The sequence below is a fragment of the Schistocerca serialis genome, chromosome 7 (assembly GCF_023864345.2).
Source record: "Schistocerca serialis cubense isolate TAMUIC-IGC-003099 chromosome 7, iqSchSeri2.2, whole genome shotgun sequence".
NCBI lineage: Eukaryota > Metazoa > Arthropoda > Insecta > Orthoptera > Acrididae > Schistocerca > Schistocerca serialis.
Window position 1 is genome coordinate 127,333,850 of NC_064644.1, and position 15,708 is coordinate 127,349,557.

At 42.3% G+C, this 15,708-nt stretch overlaps 1 protein-coding gene across 1 annotated transcript in view; it reads right to left on the minus strand.

Moving 5' to 3' along the window:
* The window catches only part of LOC126412152 (heat shock protein 75 kDa, mitochondrial), a 383,507-nt gene that overhangs the window by 21,552 nt on the left and 346,247 nt on the right, over positions 1 to 15,708 (minus strand). The window contains exons 11-12 of the mRNA XM_050081610.1: positions 13,574 to 13,643; positions 9,518 to 9,665 (exon numbers count right to left, since the gene is read on the minus strand). Of these exons, the coding sequence (XP_049937567.1) occupies positions 9,518 to 9,665; positions 13,574 to 13,643 (218 nt within the window). The remainder of the gene's footprint in view (positions 1 to 9,517; positions 9,666 to 13,573; positions 13,644 to 15,708) is intronic.

Genomic DNA, 15,708 nt, shown 5'->3' on the forward strand with positions numbered 1-15,708 from the left:
TTATCGAAGATCAGAAGAAGCAGCTCAATGAATTATTATTAACGTATGATAAAGTTTTTGATGAAAGGCCAGGAGTTATTAAGGGATACAAATGCCATCTCTACGTTAAGCCGCACGAAACGTATTGTAGAACTTTCTATCCTGTTCCCTGGAGGTTAAAGGCTCAAGTTCAAAAGGAAATAGATCGCATGTTGAAATGGGGTTTGATCGAACCCTCTACAAGCCCATACTGCTCCCCATTGTTAGTCGTGCCAAAAGCAAATGGGACTGTTAGACTGGTACTCGACGCCAGAGAAATAAATAAAATCATAATTCCAGTGAGAACACATCCGGAAAACATAGACAAACTTATACAACGGTTCCAGGATGTCCAATATTTGACAAGCATTGATTTGTGGAGCTCTTATTGGCAAGTCAAGCTGGATGAGTCATCAAGGAAGTATTCGGCTTTCATTTATTCCGGAAGAAGTTACCAATTTACTGTAGTTCCTTTCGGACTCAACATTAGTGCCGGAATCTTTATAGCAGCTCTAGATTATGCACTAGGCCCAGAACTCAGAAGCAGGATAACAGTGTTTGTTGATGATTTGCTTATTGCATCGAAAACTTGGGAGGAGCATGTTACCTTACTGAACCGAGTGTTGGACGTGTTCAAAACCATGGGAATAACTGCTAACCTACAGAAACCCCATTTTGCAGTAAACAGAATCAAGTTCCTGGGGCATATAATTGACGCAAAGGGAATTTTACCAACCAAGGAGAAGCTAATTGTGATTAGTAAGTTTCCAACACCCAGGAATAGGAGGCAATTAATATGGTTTATGGGCCTGGCCTCATTTTTTAGAAGATTCATAACAAATCAGGCGATGAACGCAGCAGCTCTAAATAGTCTGCTGAAGAAGGATGTGCCCTGGCTCTGGACATTAGAGTGTCAAGAAGCATTCGAAGAGATAAAGAAGCAATTAGTAAATGCACCGCTTTTGTACCATCCGGACATGCAAGAAGAATTTTACTTGTCAACAGATTCGTCGAATGTGGGTATTGGAGCGTGCCTTTTCCAAGTATGCAAGATAAATGGACAACTCATCTTCTGTCCTATTGCGTTTGCTAGTCGTGTTTTGTCCAACTGTGAACGAACTTACACGACGACAGAATTAGAGGCTCTTGTAGTCATCTGGGGATTTAAAAAATTTCATTATTATCTATATGGGTCAAAGACTATTGTATATTGCGATCATCAATCATTAACTGTTACACCCCAGACTGGCTAGATGGACTCTCGCTCTGCAACAATACCAATTTAAGATCGTGCATGTCTCAGGACAGCAAAACATTATTGCTGACACTCTATCAAGGTCACCACAGAGTTTGACCAAAGAGATTGAAGTAAATAATAACTCAGAATTCCCTGTATTGCTGCTGCAGGAAAATCCATATAAGACGTACTACGTCAATTTGTGTGCGCATATGGCACAGTTACAGAAAAGAGATGCTCAATGGGGAAGTGTCATTCAAAGGTTACAACAGCAACCTTCGGATCAGATGGCTTATCTGTTAGCATACCCGGGATCTAACAAAATTAAAGGGTTATTTTCCCATAACAACTTGAAAAAATTTAATGAAGATTAGAAGATAGGGAGGAATGGTGTTGCGAGTGACAGAGATGGACGCTCGTAAAAACATAATAATAAATTGTGTGTGTTTAGTGTTAGAAAACTTTAAACTGAAATAATTAATCTGTGACACAGATTGTAGAAATAGAGACTAACTATTACTATCGAGTGCAGCAAAGAAGATAGTGGAGATAGGCTTCCCCTGTGTTTGGGTAAACATGGAACTTTAGCACTGCTAATGTCATCAAGATTTATAAAGGATCTGAATGACCTTCAAGAAGAAAGAAATGTTTCCCGAAAATGACGCTGCATAATCAAAAGAGGTTCCCAATGAATGTTCATATATAATTTCAAGTGCACGCTTAGATGTGTAAACGTGTGAAGTGATGCGTTTAGGCAGTGAATCATGAGTGACGGTTAATGCTGCAAAGATAATTTCCCGCGCAAAACAACTCATGTCGGCGCGAGAGTTAGAATCGATATAGACGACACAGATATGCCAGAATGAGATTTTCACTCTGCAGCGGAGTGTGCGCTGATATGAAACTTCCTGGCAGATTAAAACTGTGTGCCCGACCGAGACTCGAACTCGGGACCTTTGCCTTTCGCGGGCAAGTGCTCTACCAACTGAGCTACCGAAGCACAACTCACGCCCGGTACCCACAGCTTTACTTCTGCCAGTATCTCATCTCCTACCTTCCAAACTTTACAGAAGTTCTCCCACGAACCTTGCAGAACTAGCACTCCTGAAAGAAAGGATATAGCGGAGACATGGCTTAGCCACAGCCTGGGGGATGTTTCCAGAATGAGATTTTCACTCTGCAGCGGAGTGTGCGCTGAACTTCTTTCAAGAGTGCTAGTTCTGCAAGGTTCGCGGGAGAACTTCTGTAAAGTTTGGAAGGTAGGAGACGAGATACTGGCAGAAGTAAAGCTGTGGGTACCGGGCGTGAGTTGTGCTTCGGTAGCTCAGTTGGTAGAGCACTTGCCCGCGAAAGGCAAAGGTCCCGAGTTCGAGTCTCGGTCAGGCACACAGTTTTAATCTGCCAGGAAGTTTCATATCAGCGCACACTCCGCTGCAGAGTGAAAATCTCATTCTGGAAACATCCCCCAGGCTGTGGCTAAGCCATGTCTCCGCTATATCCTTTCTTTCAGGAGTGCTAGTTCTGCAAGGTTCGCGGGAGAACTTCTGTAAAGTTTGGAAGGTAGGAGACGAGATACTGGCAGAAGTAAAGCTGTGGGTACCGGGCGTGAGTCGTGCTTCGGTAGCTCAGTTGGTAGAGCACTTGCCGCGAAAGGCAAAGGTCCCGAGTTCGAGTCTCGGTCGGGCACACAGTTTTAATCTGCCAGGAAGTGACACAGATATGCTTTGTAAGAGACTCGCATCAAACGCGAGGGGAAACTGATTGATGTTGAACTTCAAAAAAGTGTCGTAATTAGACGTTAAGAGTTCTTGATTTATTGTTGAATGTCAAAAGAAACTAAGATTCATACAGATAGTAGTTATTTAATGGGTCTTGTTCACTTTGGAATTGTGTTTGAAAATCCATTTCCATGTATGTGCAGGTATGAATGCCGGATGAATCAGAGAATAAATGAAAGAAGTGAATCCACTTTCCTCACAACTAATAACTTTTACATTACAGCAATCAAGTGGAGAAATATATATATTTAGGATAAAAATTTTATGAGTATAGATAAATGATATGACTTTTCAAGGAAATGATGGATTATGTCTTTGTATAAAATGAACCACACTTTCCATTATTCGATGATTTGAATCCAAAATCTACTGCAAGTTGCATGAATCCTTTAAATTACGAAGAATAAATCATTGACAGAAAATGTGTCAGAATTTTTGGACCTACAAGCACAAGTGGTGATGCGAAGTCCAAAAGAAAATTCAAACTAGAGTAAATATTATGATGTTTTGTTAAACATGTTTTTCACTCAGTTTACACAAAATCCATATTAGCAGCCTTTTAGAAATTAGGCACTGATTCCGTGTATGCTAAAATACTGATTAACATATGCAAAACTTTCATTAAACTTCACTGCGATTGTCAGAAATTTGACATTTTAAGAAAAGGAAGAGTAAGTCAAGGAACTTACACATCATGAAAACTGTTCTTAGCAGCCCTTGAGAAAGTCTTGAATCCGGAAACTATTAAAAAGAAGAAGGAATGTGTTTTAAGCAACCATTTATGAAATATCTCTATTCTTGCCGATCAAAGTGTACTGTGTTCCTCTTGTACATAAACTCAAACATGAATGGAAAATCTTAATAGAGCAAATCTGAAAATAATCTTAAAACTTAATTACTATAAAACTAAAAGTACATCCAACAGAAGGAAAAGAAAATAGTAAAAATTAACAATGAAGTCGGAGAAACAGCTGATGAGCTTATGGGAACAGGATACGAATAGTGGTATACGGAATAAACTGTACCAACTAATATCTGTACATACATATACCTCGACAATTATCATACACGTGCACACAGTACTAAGTATAAGAACAGATTGAATTAACATGGCGGCTCAGATGAGCGACCACAGTATGGAGTACATGTGAGTCTTGAGGGAAGATCATGTGGGCATCAACACTGTTGGTGGTCATACGAGATGGTAGACAGATGACCGGGACCTCCACCTCGACCGGGGCAGGGTACAGGAGGCAGGTCCACCTTGAAGTCGTTAGCCACTGAGGACAGACGATGCGGTGGCCAGCCTGAGAGCAGGCGGGTTGAACGGTGGATGGTGGGGTGTAGGTGAGGCAAGCCCGGATGCTAATCGAGCTGTCTGGTGAGATGAAGGCGCGAACTGTCATCGGGTCACACTCACGAGGAAGGGTGAGGCAATGCACAACACTGACGTTTAACTTGTCGGTGGGTGGTGGGGCCACTGTGTCTGTGAGTAGAATGAGAACTCAGCCATCAAGAGTGGCAACTGAAATGTCATCCACGTGGTGTGGGGGTATGTTGCAGAGCAGGGTGACTATGGGACAGGGTGTTTCTGTAGTCGATGAGGTAGCAGCGAAACCCGCACATGGGGGTGGAGGGTGACGTGTCTGAGAAACCCACGAAGGCGATGAAGAGGCGTCGGGTGAAAAAGACCGTGTGGTGGCCCGAGGAGAAACATTGTCGGAGGTAGACTGGCGGGAGAGTTATTAGGAGAATCACACTAAGCCAGCAGAGGGATATTGGGATCCACGAATGCTGGTTTGAGTCAGTGTAACAAAACAATTTGCAGACTGTCTTTGACATGATTTTGAAAGTTGAATCGCCCCACCAGAGGACTTTAAAGGGGCCAAGAAAGGTGGTTGCAGAGGTTGTCGGACTGAATCGTCTCTCAGCATTACATGGGAGCAAGTGTTGAGACCAGTTGGCACATAAGTGTCCGGTGGGGAGTGGCTGATAGGTGGATGCAGGCGTGGGGGAGGTGGGAGTAACAGGTGTAAGGTACCGGTAGGAGAGTCGCACCACACCTCGTCCACAATGCTGGGGAATTTAGCTTTAGTAAACACAAGGGAGTTTGAGGGTCCATGAGGAGAGCTTGAGATTCCTCATCGGAGGCTTGTAGGGCGGCCAGGTTGGATAAGTCAATGATGCATGAAACAGTATTGATCCGCAGAAAAAAATCTGTGGTGATGTTGTCCGTGCCTTTGATGTTGCGAATGTCAGTTGTGAATTGGGAGACTAGATCAAAGTGACAGAAACGCCGAGGGGTGGGTCCTCAGGGGAAGGGGGTGGGGGGTTGCAGAAAGCATCTGCTGCAAGTGGTTTGTGATCCGTGAGGATGAAGAACGAGCAACCCTCCACGGCGGGACGGAAATGTTTGATGGCCTTGTAGACCGCAAGGAGTTCTCTATCGAAAGCGGAGTATTTCTTCTGAGCTGCTGATAGTTTTTTAGAGAAGAAATGAAGAGGGGAAACCGTGTCTGCCTTGCGTTGCTGTAATAATGCTCCCACTGCGATGTCACTGGTGTCCATAGTGATGAACAACTCGGCTGAGGGGTCGAGGTCGGCGGGTGTCACAGAGGGAGCTAAAGAAGCCTTTAATGCATTGGAAGCCTCCAGCATAGGTGCAGTCCAGCGAACAGGTTTGAGTCCTGAAGTCTGTTTACCCGACAGTGAGTCTGTCAGCGGGGCCTGCACGGTGGCGGCAGAAGGCAGATGACGACAGTAATAATTTATTGTGCCCAGGAAACGTCAAGAGTTCTTTGTAAGTAGCCGGGGGCGGCAGTGAAGTGATGGCACGAATGTGAGATTTGGGAGGCTGTATTCCATCGGTGGAGACAGTGTAACCCAAGAAAGTGATGGAAGGCTGACGCAACTGCAATTTTCCTTTGTTCACCTCGACGCCATTGGAGTTCAAGGTCTGGAGGACCATGGATAAATGATTTTCATGTTCCTCAGCTGATTTGCTGAAAATGAGTATACTGTCGTAAAATGGAGTCAATGAAACGCTGCCACATTTGTGCCGTGGTTTTTAGGTCGAATGGCATGAAGTTGTATTGGAACAAACCAAGCAGTGTCATAATAGCTGTTTTAGGGACGTCAGCCGGCGTTATATGAATCTGGTGGTAGGCGCGTTTACAATCAATGACACTGAAGATTGTAGCACCCGATAACACATGAGTGAAATCATTTATGTCAGGCACGCGGTAATTGTCCATGACAGTACCAGTGTTTAAACATCTGTAGTTGCCGCACATTCAGAAAGAGCCATCATGTTTGAGGACAAGGCGGATCGGTGAAGACCAGTTGCTGTCTGACGGTTGCAGCATACCTGTTTCCAAAAGTTCGTTAATTTGCTGCCGGGCTGCGCGCAACTTAATAGGGTTGAGGCAACTAACCTTGTGCCTAATAGGAGGGCCGGCAGTGGTAACCATCTTGTGTGTCATTCCGTCAGTGACAGAAGAAACTGAGAACTGCACACCAGACTGATCAATGTCCTGACGCGAAGTTTTTGGATGGGTAGGGCGCGACGAGGCATAGACGTTTGTGCAAGTGGGAAAAGGGAGCATGAAAATCACATGTCTAGTATGTGAGCATGGCGTGCGCTTGTTTGGAGAGGGCGTCTGCACGTGCAGTGCGGATCGGGTCAGAATGCGGGGCAACTGTCTGCTGTCACCCTTGCACTTGGTACCTGGCGCGGGCGAGTGCAGCGTTGGCGTTGCACGTGGAACACCGATGGCTGCCGAGTCACGTGGCTGCTGCGCAAGAGAGGGGGAATGTTTATCAACATGCGGGGCAGCTGCCGAGTCGTGTTCTGACAGTAGGTTAGTGACGCAGGTCACAATGTTGCCCGCGAGGACAGAGCACTTGTGTACCAACTCACATGTCACGAGAGAAACAGAACTGGAAAATAAGTATGGGAGCACAGTATCTGAGTGTTAGTGGGATGATGTAGCACTGAGCCCTGAACTACGTTCGGAAGGAGTTTGTAATGGAACAAAAAATCCATACCGAGAATTGGTACATCGATGTCAGCAATGTAGAAAGTCCATGGGAAACACAGAGAAGGAGATAGGTACACCGTAACTTTGACAGGGCTGAGGTTTGTAACGTTGATGCGATGACAGCTCATAAAAGTGACTTCGTCAGTGAAAAGTCGGGGGAAGCTAAAGATGTAGGTATGATGGACACGTCAGCACCAGTGTCGACTAGGAAAACAAGCCATGACGAAATGTCAAGTGGCTTCAGTGTCCCCTGGAAAACCAGCTGGTCTGTCGCAGGAGAGGCCGTACAGCAGGCTGGCACAGTTGGCGTGGATGTGTTGTTGGCAAGAACATCCGTAGCAGCAGCAGGTTCCACTGACTTTGACGTGTCGTGAAAACACGACGCAGCTGGCATGGTCGGTACCGTGGGAACGAGTGGTTGCGCAATACGTGTAGGGGTCCCGGAAACTGGACCATAGGTTACAGGTACTGATTTGAATTTACCCAACTTGGAAATAATGCAGAAGGTCAGCAGGACAGACACAGACCGAGCTGTGGGACAGGCGAGCAGCTGAGCTGTCTGAACCAGGGCATCCTGCGAGTGGGAGAGGGGGTTGGTAACTCGTGTGACAGAAGTGTAAGTTCTCTGCACACACTGAAAACATGCCCCGTGGGGGACGGACTATAAATTACTGGTGGAACTTGTGGAAGATCACTGCGGTGTGGTAAGACGCCCCTGGAAAGTGAAATGCCGAAAGATGTATTTAAACCCACGCAGTCGAAAAGTTGAGCAACAGGTCTTTGGAGTGAGCAAGGAGAATTCTGCACATGAAAATGTCCATCGTTAGTCTGCAAATGAGGAAAAACCATAACAGGTCGCGATTGATAGTGGTCGGGTGCGTTTTGCACAAATGGCGGCATTGCACACGGCACGACAGTAACTGTTGCTGCGGCCCATTGAGAGTCAAAGTACATGTGCGAATGTAGATCGCTTTGAACATTATACGACCGATCGGTAGGTACATAGTTCTGAATATTATCCACTTCACATTTTGGCGAGCACAGTCTGGTGACATGAAATCCGAGTCCATTGTCTGAGTTAACGGTGTAGAACTCGACCATTGTAGAACAACAAAGTTTGAAGTTAACATGGTTGGAGATTGCGAATCACTATGGAGTAATGGAGAGCCGGCCATTGGCGAAGGATTGAAGGGGCTCAGCGGTCGTAGTTGGGCTTCCAAATCTTCGAACAAAGCATTGGGTGAGATGGCCATGGCGGCATGCGCATAACCTGTTTATTTACAACACCCAGCGCGGAAGTTGTGGAAGACATAGAAACTTTGGGGTCACCAATATGGGAACAGGATACAAATAGCAGCATATGGAATAAACTGTCTCCATTAATATCTGCACATACATATATTTCGACAATTACCATACATGTGCACACAGTACAAGGTATAAGAACAGATGGAATAAACATGGCGGCTTGGATGAGTGACCTGAGTCCCAAAGATTAAGGTTGTCTATGGTCAAAATGATGACCTATCGACGCCACAAGCTTTTGCAGTTATGGCAGTTGAAGATCACTGGGTGGCTGCAGGAGAAATAAGCATAAAGAGTGAAAAATGGCCAGGCATTATTTTGGTAAATTAAGTAGGGTTTTCAAAATGAGGTTTCCATGTTTCTGCAATGAAAAATTTACAACCAGTATAATTGCTAATATACTGATTAAAATATGCATAAGTTTTACTTACGGCAGCATGACATGAACCTTTAATCCAAAAACCGTTCAAAAACTGATAGCTATGAAGTGAAAGATGGAAAGGTGCATGTTAGGAACTACTAAGAGGTTAAGGGAATTGACTGGGTGCAAGATGTTTAACATGTTCCATTACCATTTTGCTGTGACATGATCAGATTTAAATTACTGGTCTGTATGTACAAGTTTTCTAATGTTTCTAAACTCTCCTTATATTTTCTCTTCTAAGTAACAAAGATTAATTTGAAATAATGGAAAGTTTTCTTTTGAGAAGACAATGCAATATGTAGTAGCAAAAATTAAAATTTAATGTGGAACAAATGCATATTGGTAGGTTACTCGTGCTAGCAACAAAGATGCAAACTGATGTGTGGGCCACTCAAAACAGGTTCATCGTTCCTTTATTTTCCACTTTTGTGAGAGGAAGAACCTGCTTACATGACTACTATAAAGAAAAGGTGTTTACATAAGAAGATGCAAAAACCACACACACTGTCAAATGTACATCATAACATTTTGTTATGATGCAATATGTCTTTGTCACAGCTGCAGGTTAATATTTTACTGGACATATTTTTGTGTTAGTCTGCTTTGCAAATGAACAAAGTAATGCATATAGTGTAATTTACCAACAAATTTGCTTATAGAGTCACCATAATTTCTGTCTGACCCTGCCCAATCAGAAATTCCTCAAAATACAAACCTTTTGAAGCTGTTCCTCACTGCTGACAATACCTTCCTTCAGAAATAGACCATAGTCTTTGTAGAAGGCATCAAACTTTTCAACATCTTTTGTGGAACGGTCATGCAAAAATCGGAGGATACGATTTACCAGAACAGTACGTAGTTTCCTGCAAAATAAAACTGTGTGAAGCAGTCAGATACATAAAAGGATTATCAAGAAGACATGTACCTCCTGGGAGAAAAAATTCTGCACAAAATTTCTCAAATGTTTCATGGACTACTTCAAATCATTTCAATCTTGTAGTATCTAAAACAAGTCCAAATCTCTTACAACAGAAAAAGTTGCATGCACAAGAATACTTTCTAACCACTATTTTGGGAATAAATACTGTTAACACACAAGGCAGCTGAGAGAAAAGAATAAAATAAAACACAGATCACCCCCACAAATATCAGTCTCATTTTCTTACTATTTGTTCTACACATATTTAATATGCTGCTTTACTATATTTTCTAAATTTTACTCTGTTGTTGACACGTTCAGGTCAGAGTTAAAAGCAACATCCTGCACATCAGGCTTAATGTTGTTAAGACCACTGGTTTGTCAGTTTTCATACAATTGTAAACCAGCTGGGTCAGACTGAAGATTGTTTTTCATTACCTGTCCATACCAGCAAAGGCGAGCATCCTTTACTTTATCCACAACTGGAACAATGGAAATTCTCTTTCAAATATTCTCATTTCTTAAAACTGGAAATTATCATTTCTTACTTGGTCATATCAAGTCAGTCCGCGAGTCCTTCAATGCATATTCAACTTTATCATATGATGATGACTTCACATAGTTTTCCTCACTGGGCAGTATTCTGCACCAAAAATGGGTGCTGTGAATATTGTGGCAATGTAAATTTTTGTCTTGATATTTTGCAGAACATTTTAATCACAAAGGACTCAGGTAACTTGTCTGCATTTTATGCCAAGCTACATTTACTGTCATCCAGTTATCAGAAGTGGCATCACAGTCTGGCAGGTGTTTAAAATGTATGGTCTTTGGCTGGACTTGATAACCAATTACTGCAGTGCCACTGGTTTGGTGACCATGTTCCACATATTCAGCCTTCTTGATACTGAGGTCAACTCATTCTCAGCCAGTCTGTCCGTCCAAATCTGTACCTGATTTTTGAATACAGGGATGTTTCTTGTGTTAGGATTGTATGATCCATGTAAAGAAGTATCTAGGTGTGTGGTGTCTGTATGTCAACCATTGCTGTATGCATGTAAAGAAAGTGGTAATACGGCATAGCCCTGATGAACACCAACAATGATATCAGATGGTGGAAAAATTCCAAATGGGCCTGGGTCACACTAGTGGCTTTGTGATAAAGAGTCTGTACCCAACTCACAGAGGTCTCTGGGATTTCATGATAACAAACAGCTTGTCTAATGAGGTCATGCAGACTCAGTTGATTGCTTTTACTGTGTTTGGAAATGTCATGTGTATACACTTCTATTTCACCTTATGCTTTTGCATTAATAGGCATGTCGCATGGATTGCACTGATGGTGCTACCCTTAACAAAACCACACTGGCTAAGAGTGTTTCAATGTTTCTGAGCCCATTGTTCAAGGCTTGCTAAAATATTTTTTTAACAGCTTGGCAAGTTGAGCAGTTCAGAAACATCAATATCCAGAATTAATCTTTCACTCTGTACTGGAGTGTGTACTTTTTAGAAATTTACTGTCAGATTAAAACTGTGTACCACATTAGAACTCAAGCCTGAAACTTTGTCTTCCACATGCAGTGCTCTTGTTATTGTAGACTGACATATTCCTATGCCAATCTCTTTATGGGTCAGCTGAATGGATCTTCCTTATCTACCCAACACCATAAACACCTTGTCTGATTCAGATTAACTGACTATGCCTTCACAATGTGGGCCCCAGGACTGATCAGCCTCAGCTTGTTCTTCCAGAACCACAGCACTACTCCCAAATCCTCTTCACTTTGCCCTTCTTGACTGAACAAGCTATCTACCTCAATGCTGAGTCCCATGTCTCTGGTGTCTCCATAAAAACCCTTGTTCATATCAGAAACAGTACATTCATTTTGATAGACTGTGAGCACTGGACAACAATGTAAAGTGCGAGTTATCCAAATATTCTTATAACCTCACCAGAGGCTTTACAGTCCAGCTAGTGCAGAAATGGATTTCCCTCGTTGTTTCCTCTGAACATCAACAGTCCCATGGCCATTGTGATGGCCAGTAACACTCATATTATCCAACATAAAACAAGCATTTTAAAATTCAATCACATCCTTCACTAGTACTGTAAAGCCACATTTGAAAGAAATTATGCCATACATGAATTTTGCTGTAATTACTGTGCAGCACTGTATATGGGTACAGCAAGTAACCAAATCTCTACTCTCGTGAATAGCAACAGAAAAACAGTGGCTAACTATGAACCTGACCACACATTCATTGAACATGATGTACATCACTCCATTTGATTAGATTCCCCTATCATCAATTCAACTGGTGGAAAATATCCATGCAGCATCTCCTCTGATACTGCAATACCTCTGTCCTAAATCTCACTAGTCCCCAACCTTGGCCTCGACCTCACTCTTTCCTATCCTGTCTCATCTATGCCCCCCTTTCTCTCTCTCTCTCTCTCTCTCTCTCTCTCTCTCTCTCTCTCTCTCTCTCTCCCCCCCCCCCTTCCTCCCTCCCCCTCACCCCATCCCCTCCAACTTCTCCAAGATCTTCTAATAACTCATACCCTTTGTACATCTTCCTCTTCCCAACTGCCATGATCCATTCACAATCACCTCACACACCTCTGCCAAGGCAGGTGCTTAGGAAACAGTGTCAAGACAGCTGCAGAAGTGTTGTGTGTGTGTGTGTGTGTGTGTGTGTGTGTGTGTGTGTGTGTGTGTGTGTGTGTGTGCGTGCGTGCGCGCGCGCGACCATTATCCGAAGTAATCGGGGGACATGGGTGTTCGGAAAACTGGTTTGTTCGGATAATCGAACTGTACATGTTTATTTGCCAAAAAATTGGAGAAAGTGGTTGCAGATTCACCTTCTTCTAACCTTTTAATAATCTCGTACTTATCCCTCATAGAAAGGACAACACATTTACATTTAAGCATTTTGTATTGTCAAGTTCACCTCTTCACGCAGCAGCACACAAGTGATCGTAACAGAGAACAGAAGGTGACTGACTGCACTGTGAGAAGCTCTTCTTGGGGGTGCGCAATCCTTCAAACTGCACGGAGTGGCACGCCTCAACTCTAAGCTGCCGCAGCTGTTGCTGTGAACAGCTCTGATACTGCAGCTACTCCTACTGCCAGTTCCAAGCGGACAGAAGTGTGCTGATTGTTGAAACACAGCAACTGGCGGCTTGGCCGGTCAGCAGCACTTTGTGAAGGCCCCATTAAAAGCAATGTTCTGCCAGCGGTGGCCCAGTGCAGCAACTACTGTGGGAAACTTGGTTTGGGAGTGAGGGGGATGAGTAACAGGTGCGAGCGAGTACACAGTTCGGTTAAGCGGTCGTTCTGTTGACCGACGTTCGGATAATCAACACTCTATTGTACTTTGAAAACGAGAGTGTAAAGGGGAAAGAGCAGAGAGTGTGCCTGCACATAGCATGAGAGATTTATCATCTGTATTACAGTGAGGGATTGGAAACATTCCCCTGTTGGCTTCTTTGGATTAACTCCGCTTTTCCTCAAAAATTCTACACTGAAGCCATTTGCAGAGAAACTGAATGTGCTACCGAGGTGGAAGTTTGAATAAAATTTTCGCTTTCTGAAACCTGTTCCCTTCTTAGTTCACAAGATCCCAAAAGTTTTAAGACTGCAAGTTCAGATCTATTATTGACATTAGCTTCAGAATGACACATTATTTTGAATGACCATAATAGTTTTACTTTAATACCAATTAACTGTGTTAATTTCTAATGGATAATGTACCAAAAAACAGCATGCAATGTGATATATACTTCTAAGTAATATTACTTCACAGATACATGCTTTTATAGAATTACTAATGTAATAACAGCTACATTCTTACCTTATTAGGGCACTATTCTGTAGAAGCTCTCGACTAAGATTTAGAGGAATGTCTTCAGAGTCAACAACACCTACAGATGGGAGTGGAAAATCAATATTAAACTTATTATTATTTTCACAACTTAAATGTCTACCTGTATTCTAAAATGAGTACTCTGTAATTCTAACAAATTACTTGAAAGCTGTAATGATAATGCAATGATATATGAAAGTGGAAAACTCCTGTGATTTAATTTAACAGGTGTCCACAACATCGATAACTTAATAACTGACATGAAAGGGCAATACTTTCAGGCCTCACCTGAAAAGAATAAGGATTTTAAGCTACTGTGTCTCTGTTTTGCTTTGATTTTTCCACCCTCTGTTAATATTCAGCTGGATGCTGTAGCAGAACTTACAATCAATATTTTGTGCATAATTCGAAAAGCAGAATGAAACCAAACAAGATGTGAATCAGCGATATCTGTATCCAAAAACTACTCAGATAATAATGTGTACAACCGTTTATTTTTCATGACCTCAGGGCCCTGGCAAATTTGCATGATACCTACCAAGCTAAAGAAAAATTATTTCATCTCTTTACACTTTATCATCACATACAGAATTTATTATTTAGGTGTTTTACAAATGGTATTTGATCTCTTCACTCATGAAATTAAATTGGTACTGATGAGAATCATTTTCTAGCTCTCAAATAGTCTTCAGCTGCCCAAGCAACATCCAAGACAATTGTTCTTTTGGCTACAGCATAGCTACTTGTACCTACTTGATGCATTCCTCTTATACATGTCAGAAACTTCATTCTAAAACTTGCCAAATGTAAGGCTGGCAAAACACATCCAACCAAAGAAAGGATGACACCAACAATATACAAATGATCTAACAACAAATTAGAAAGTGTTGACCACTATCTTACATTTCCATGACCATTATTATTCAGTCAATAAAAACAAGTGGGAACAAAAAACTGTCAACAGCAACAAAATCAAAGATGTCCAAGAACCTACAGCTGTGATGCAATACTGTGCCAGCACATTCTCAATTTTGACTTTTTCCTGATATGATTTCCCTTTTGTCTCATATTTTGTCCCTTCCCTCTCAAATCATCTTTTTCATACTACTTCTGTCTTTCTATGCCATTTTCACAGCTTAGTTTCTTTCTAATTGACCTCTCACACTATAGTGCATCTGTATCTACATCACACTCTGCAAGCCACTCAAGAGCGTGAATGGTGTGTAGGAAGAATGAATCACACTTAGTAAAATATTCCGGGCTGTTATGTGTGGTCAAATGGATTTCACCTTAAAACCAAACATTTCTTTCCCATCTGTGGAGGACATTTTCAAGGGGGATTGTAGCTACTTTGAATGTCCAATTCATCCTCTGGCTCAGTACTGACTACAGTAAAATTCTGGTTCCGTGCAGCTGGAACATGCTTTGCAGTCAGGAGACAACCACATTCATTTTGACAGGACTCAAGCACTGGCAGCCACAAGCGGATACCATGAAAGTTATATAGAGTGACCATAAAGATCATAAAACACTCCAGGAATTTCAGTAGGGAGGAAGAGGTCATGACATTGATTGACATCTGGATTCTGGTGCTGAAGAAGATGTGTACCAGTCTTCCATCATGGGGTGATAGCAACACCACACAATGGCGCATTCAAGTCATATGACATCTTGGCACTGTGCAGAAGCACACAGAAATAGAATTTTGCTGTAGTCAGTAGTGAGCCACAATGTGAACTGGACATTCAAAGTAGCTATAATCACACTTGAAGATGTCCTCCGCAGATGGGGACGAAATGTTCGGTTTAAAAGTGAAATCCATTCAACCACAGCATAATAGCCCAGAACATTTTCTTAACTGTGACCTTTCTGACTGCAAAAGTTTACATTTTATGGGAGAATGATTGTCAGTAAGCAACCAAAGATATTGGGACACTAACACAAGTTAGGAAAAATACTAGCACCAAATGCAGTTTAAATGTTGTACTTTGCATTTATTTTAGTTTTCCACATGCATCTATTCGGAAGTATGCAGCAAGATTTTGACTTAATTTCTTTACATCTTTTCCTCTTTAGAGGAGTTACATTCGTTAGTGGATATAGCTAGGGATTCTGGCCTTTGC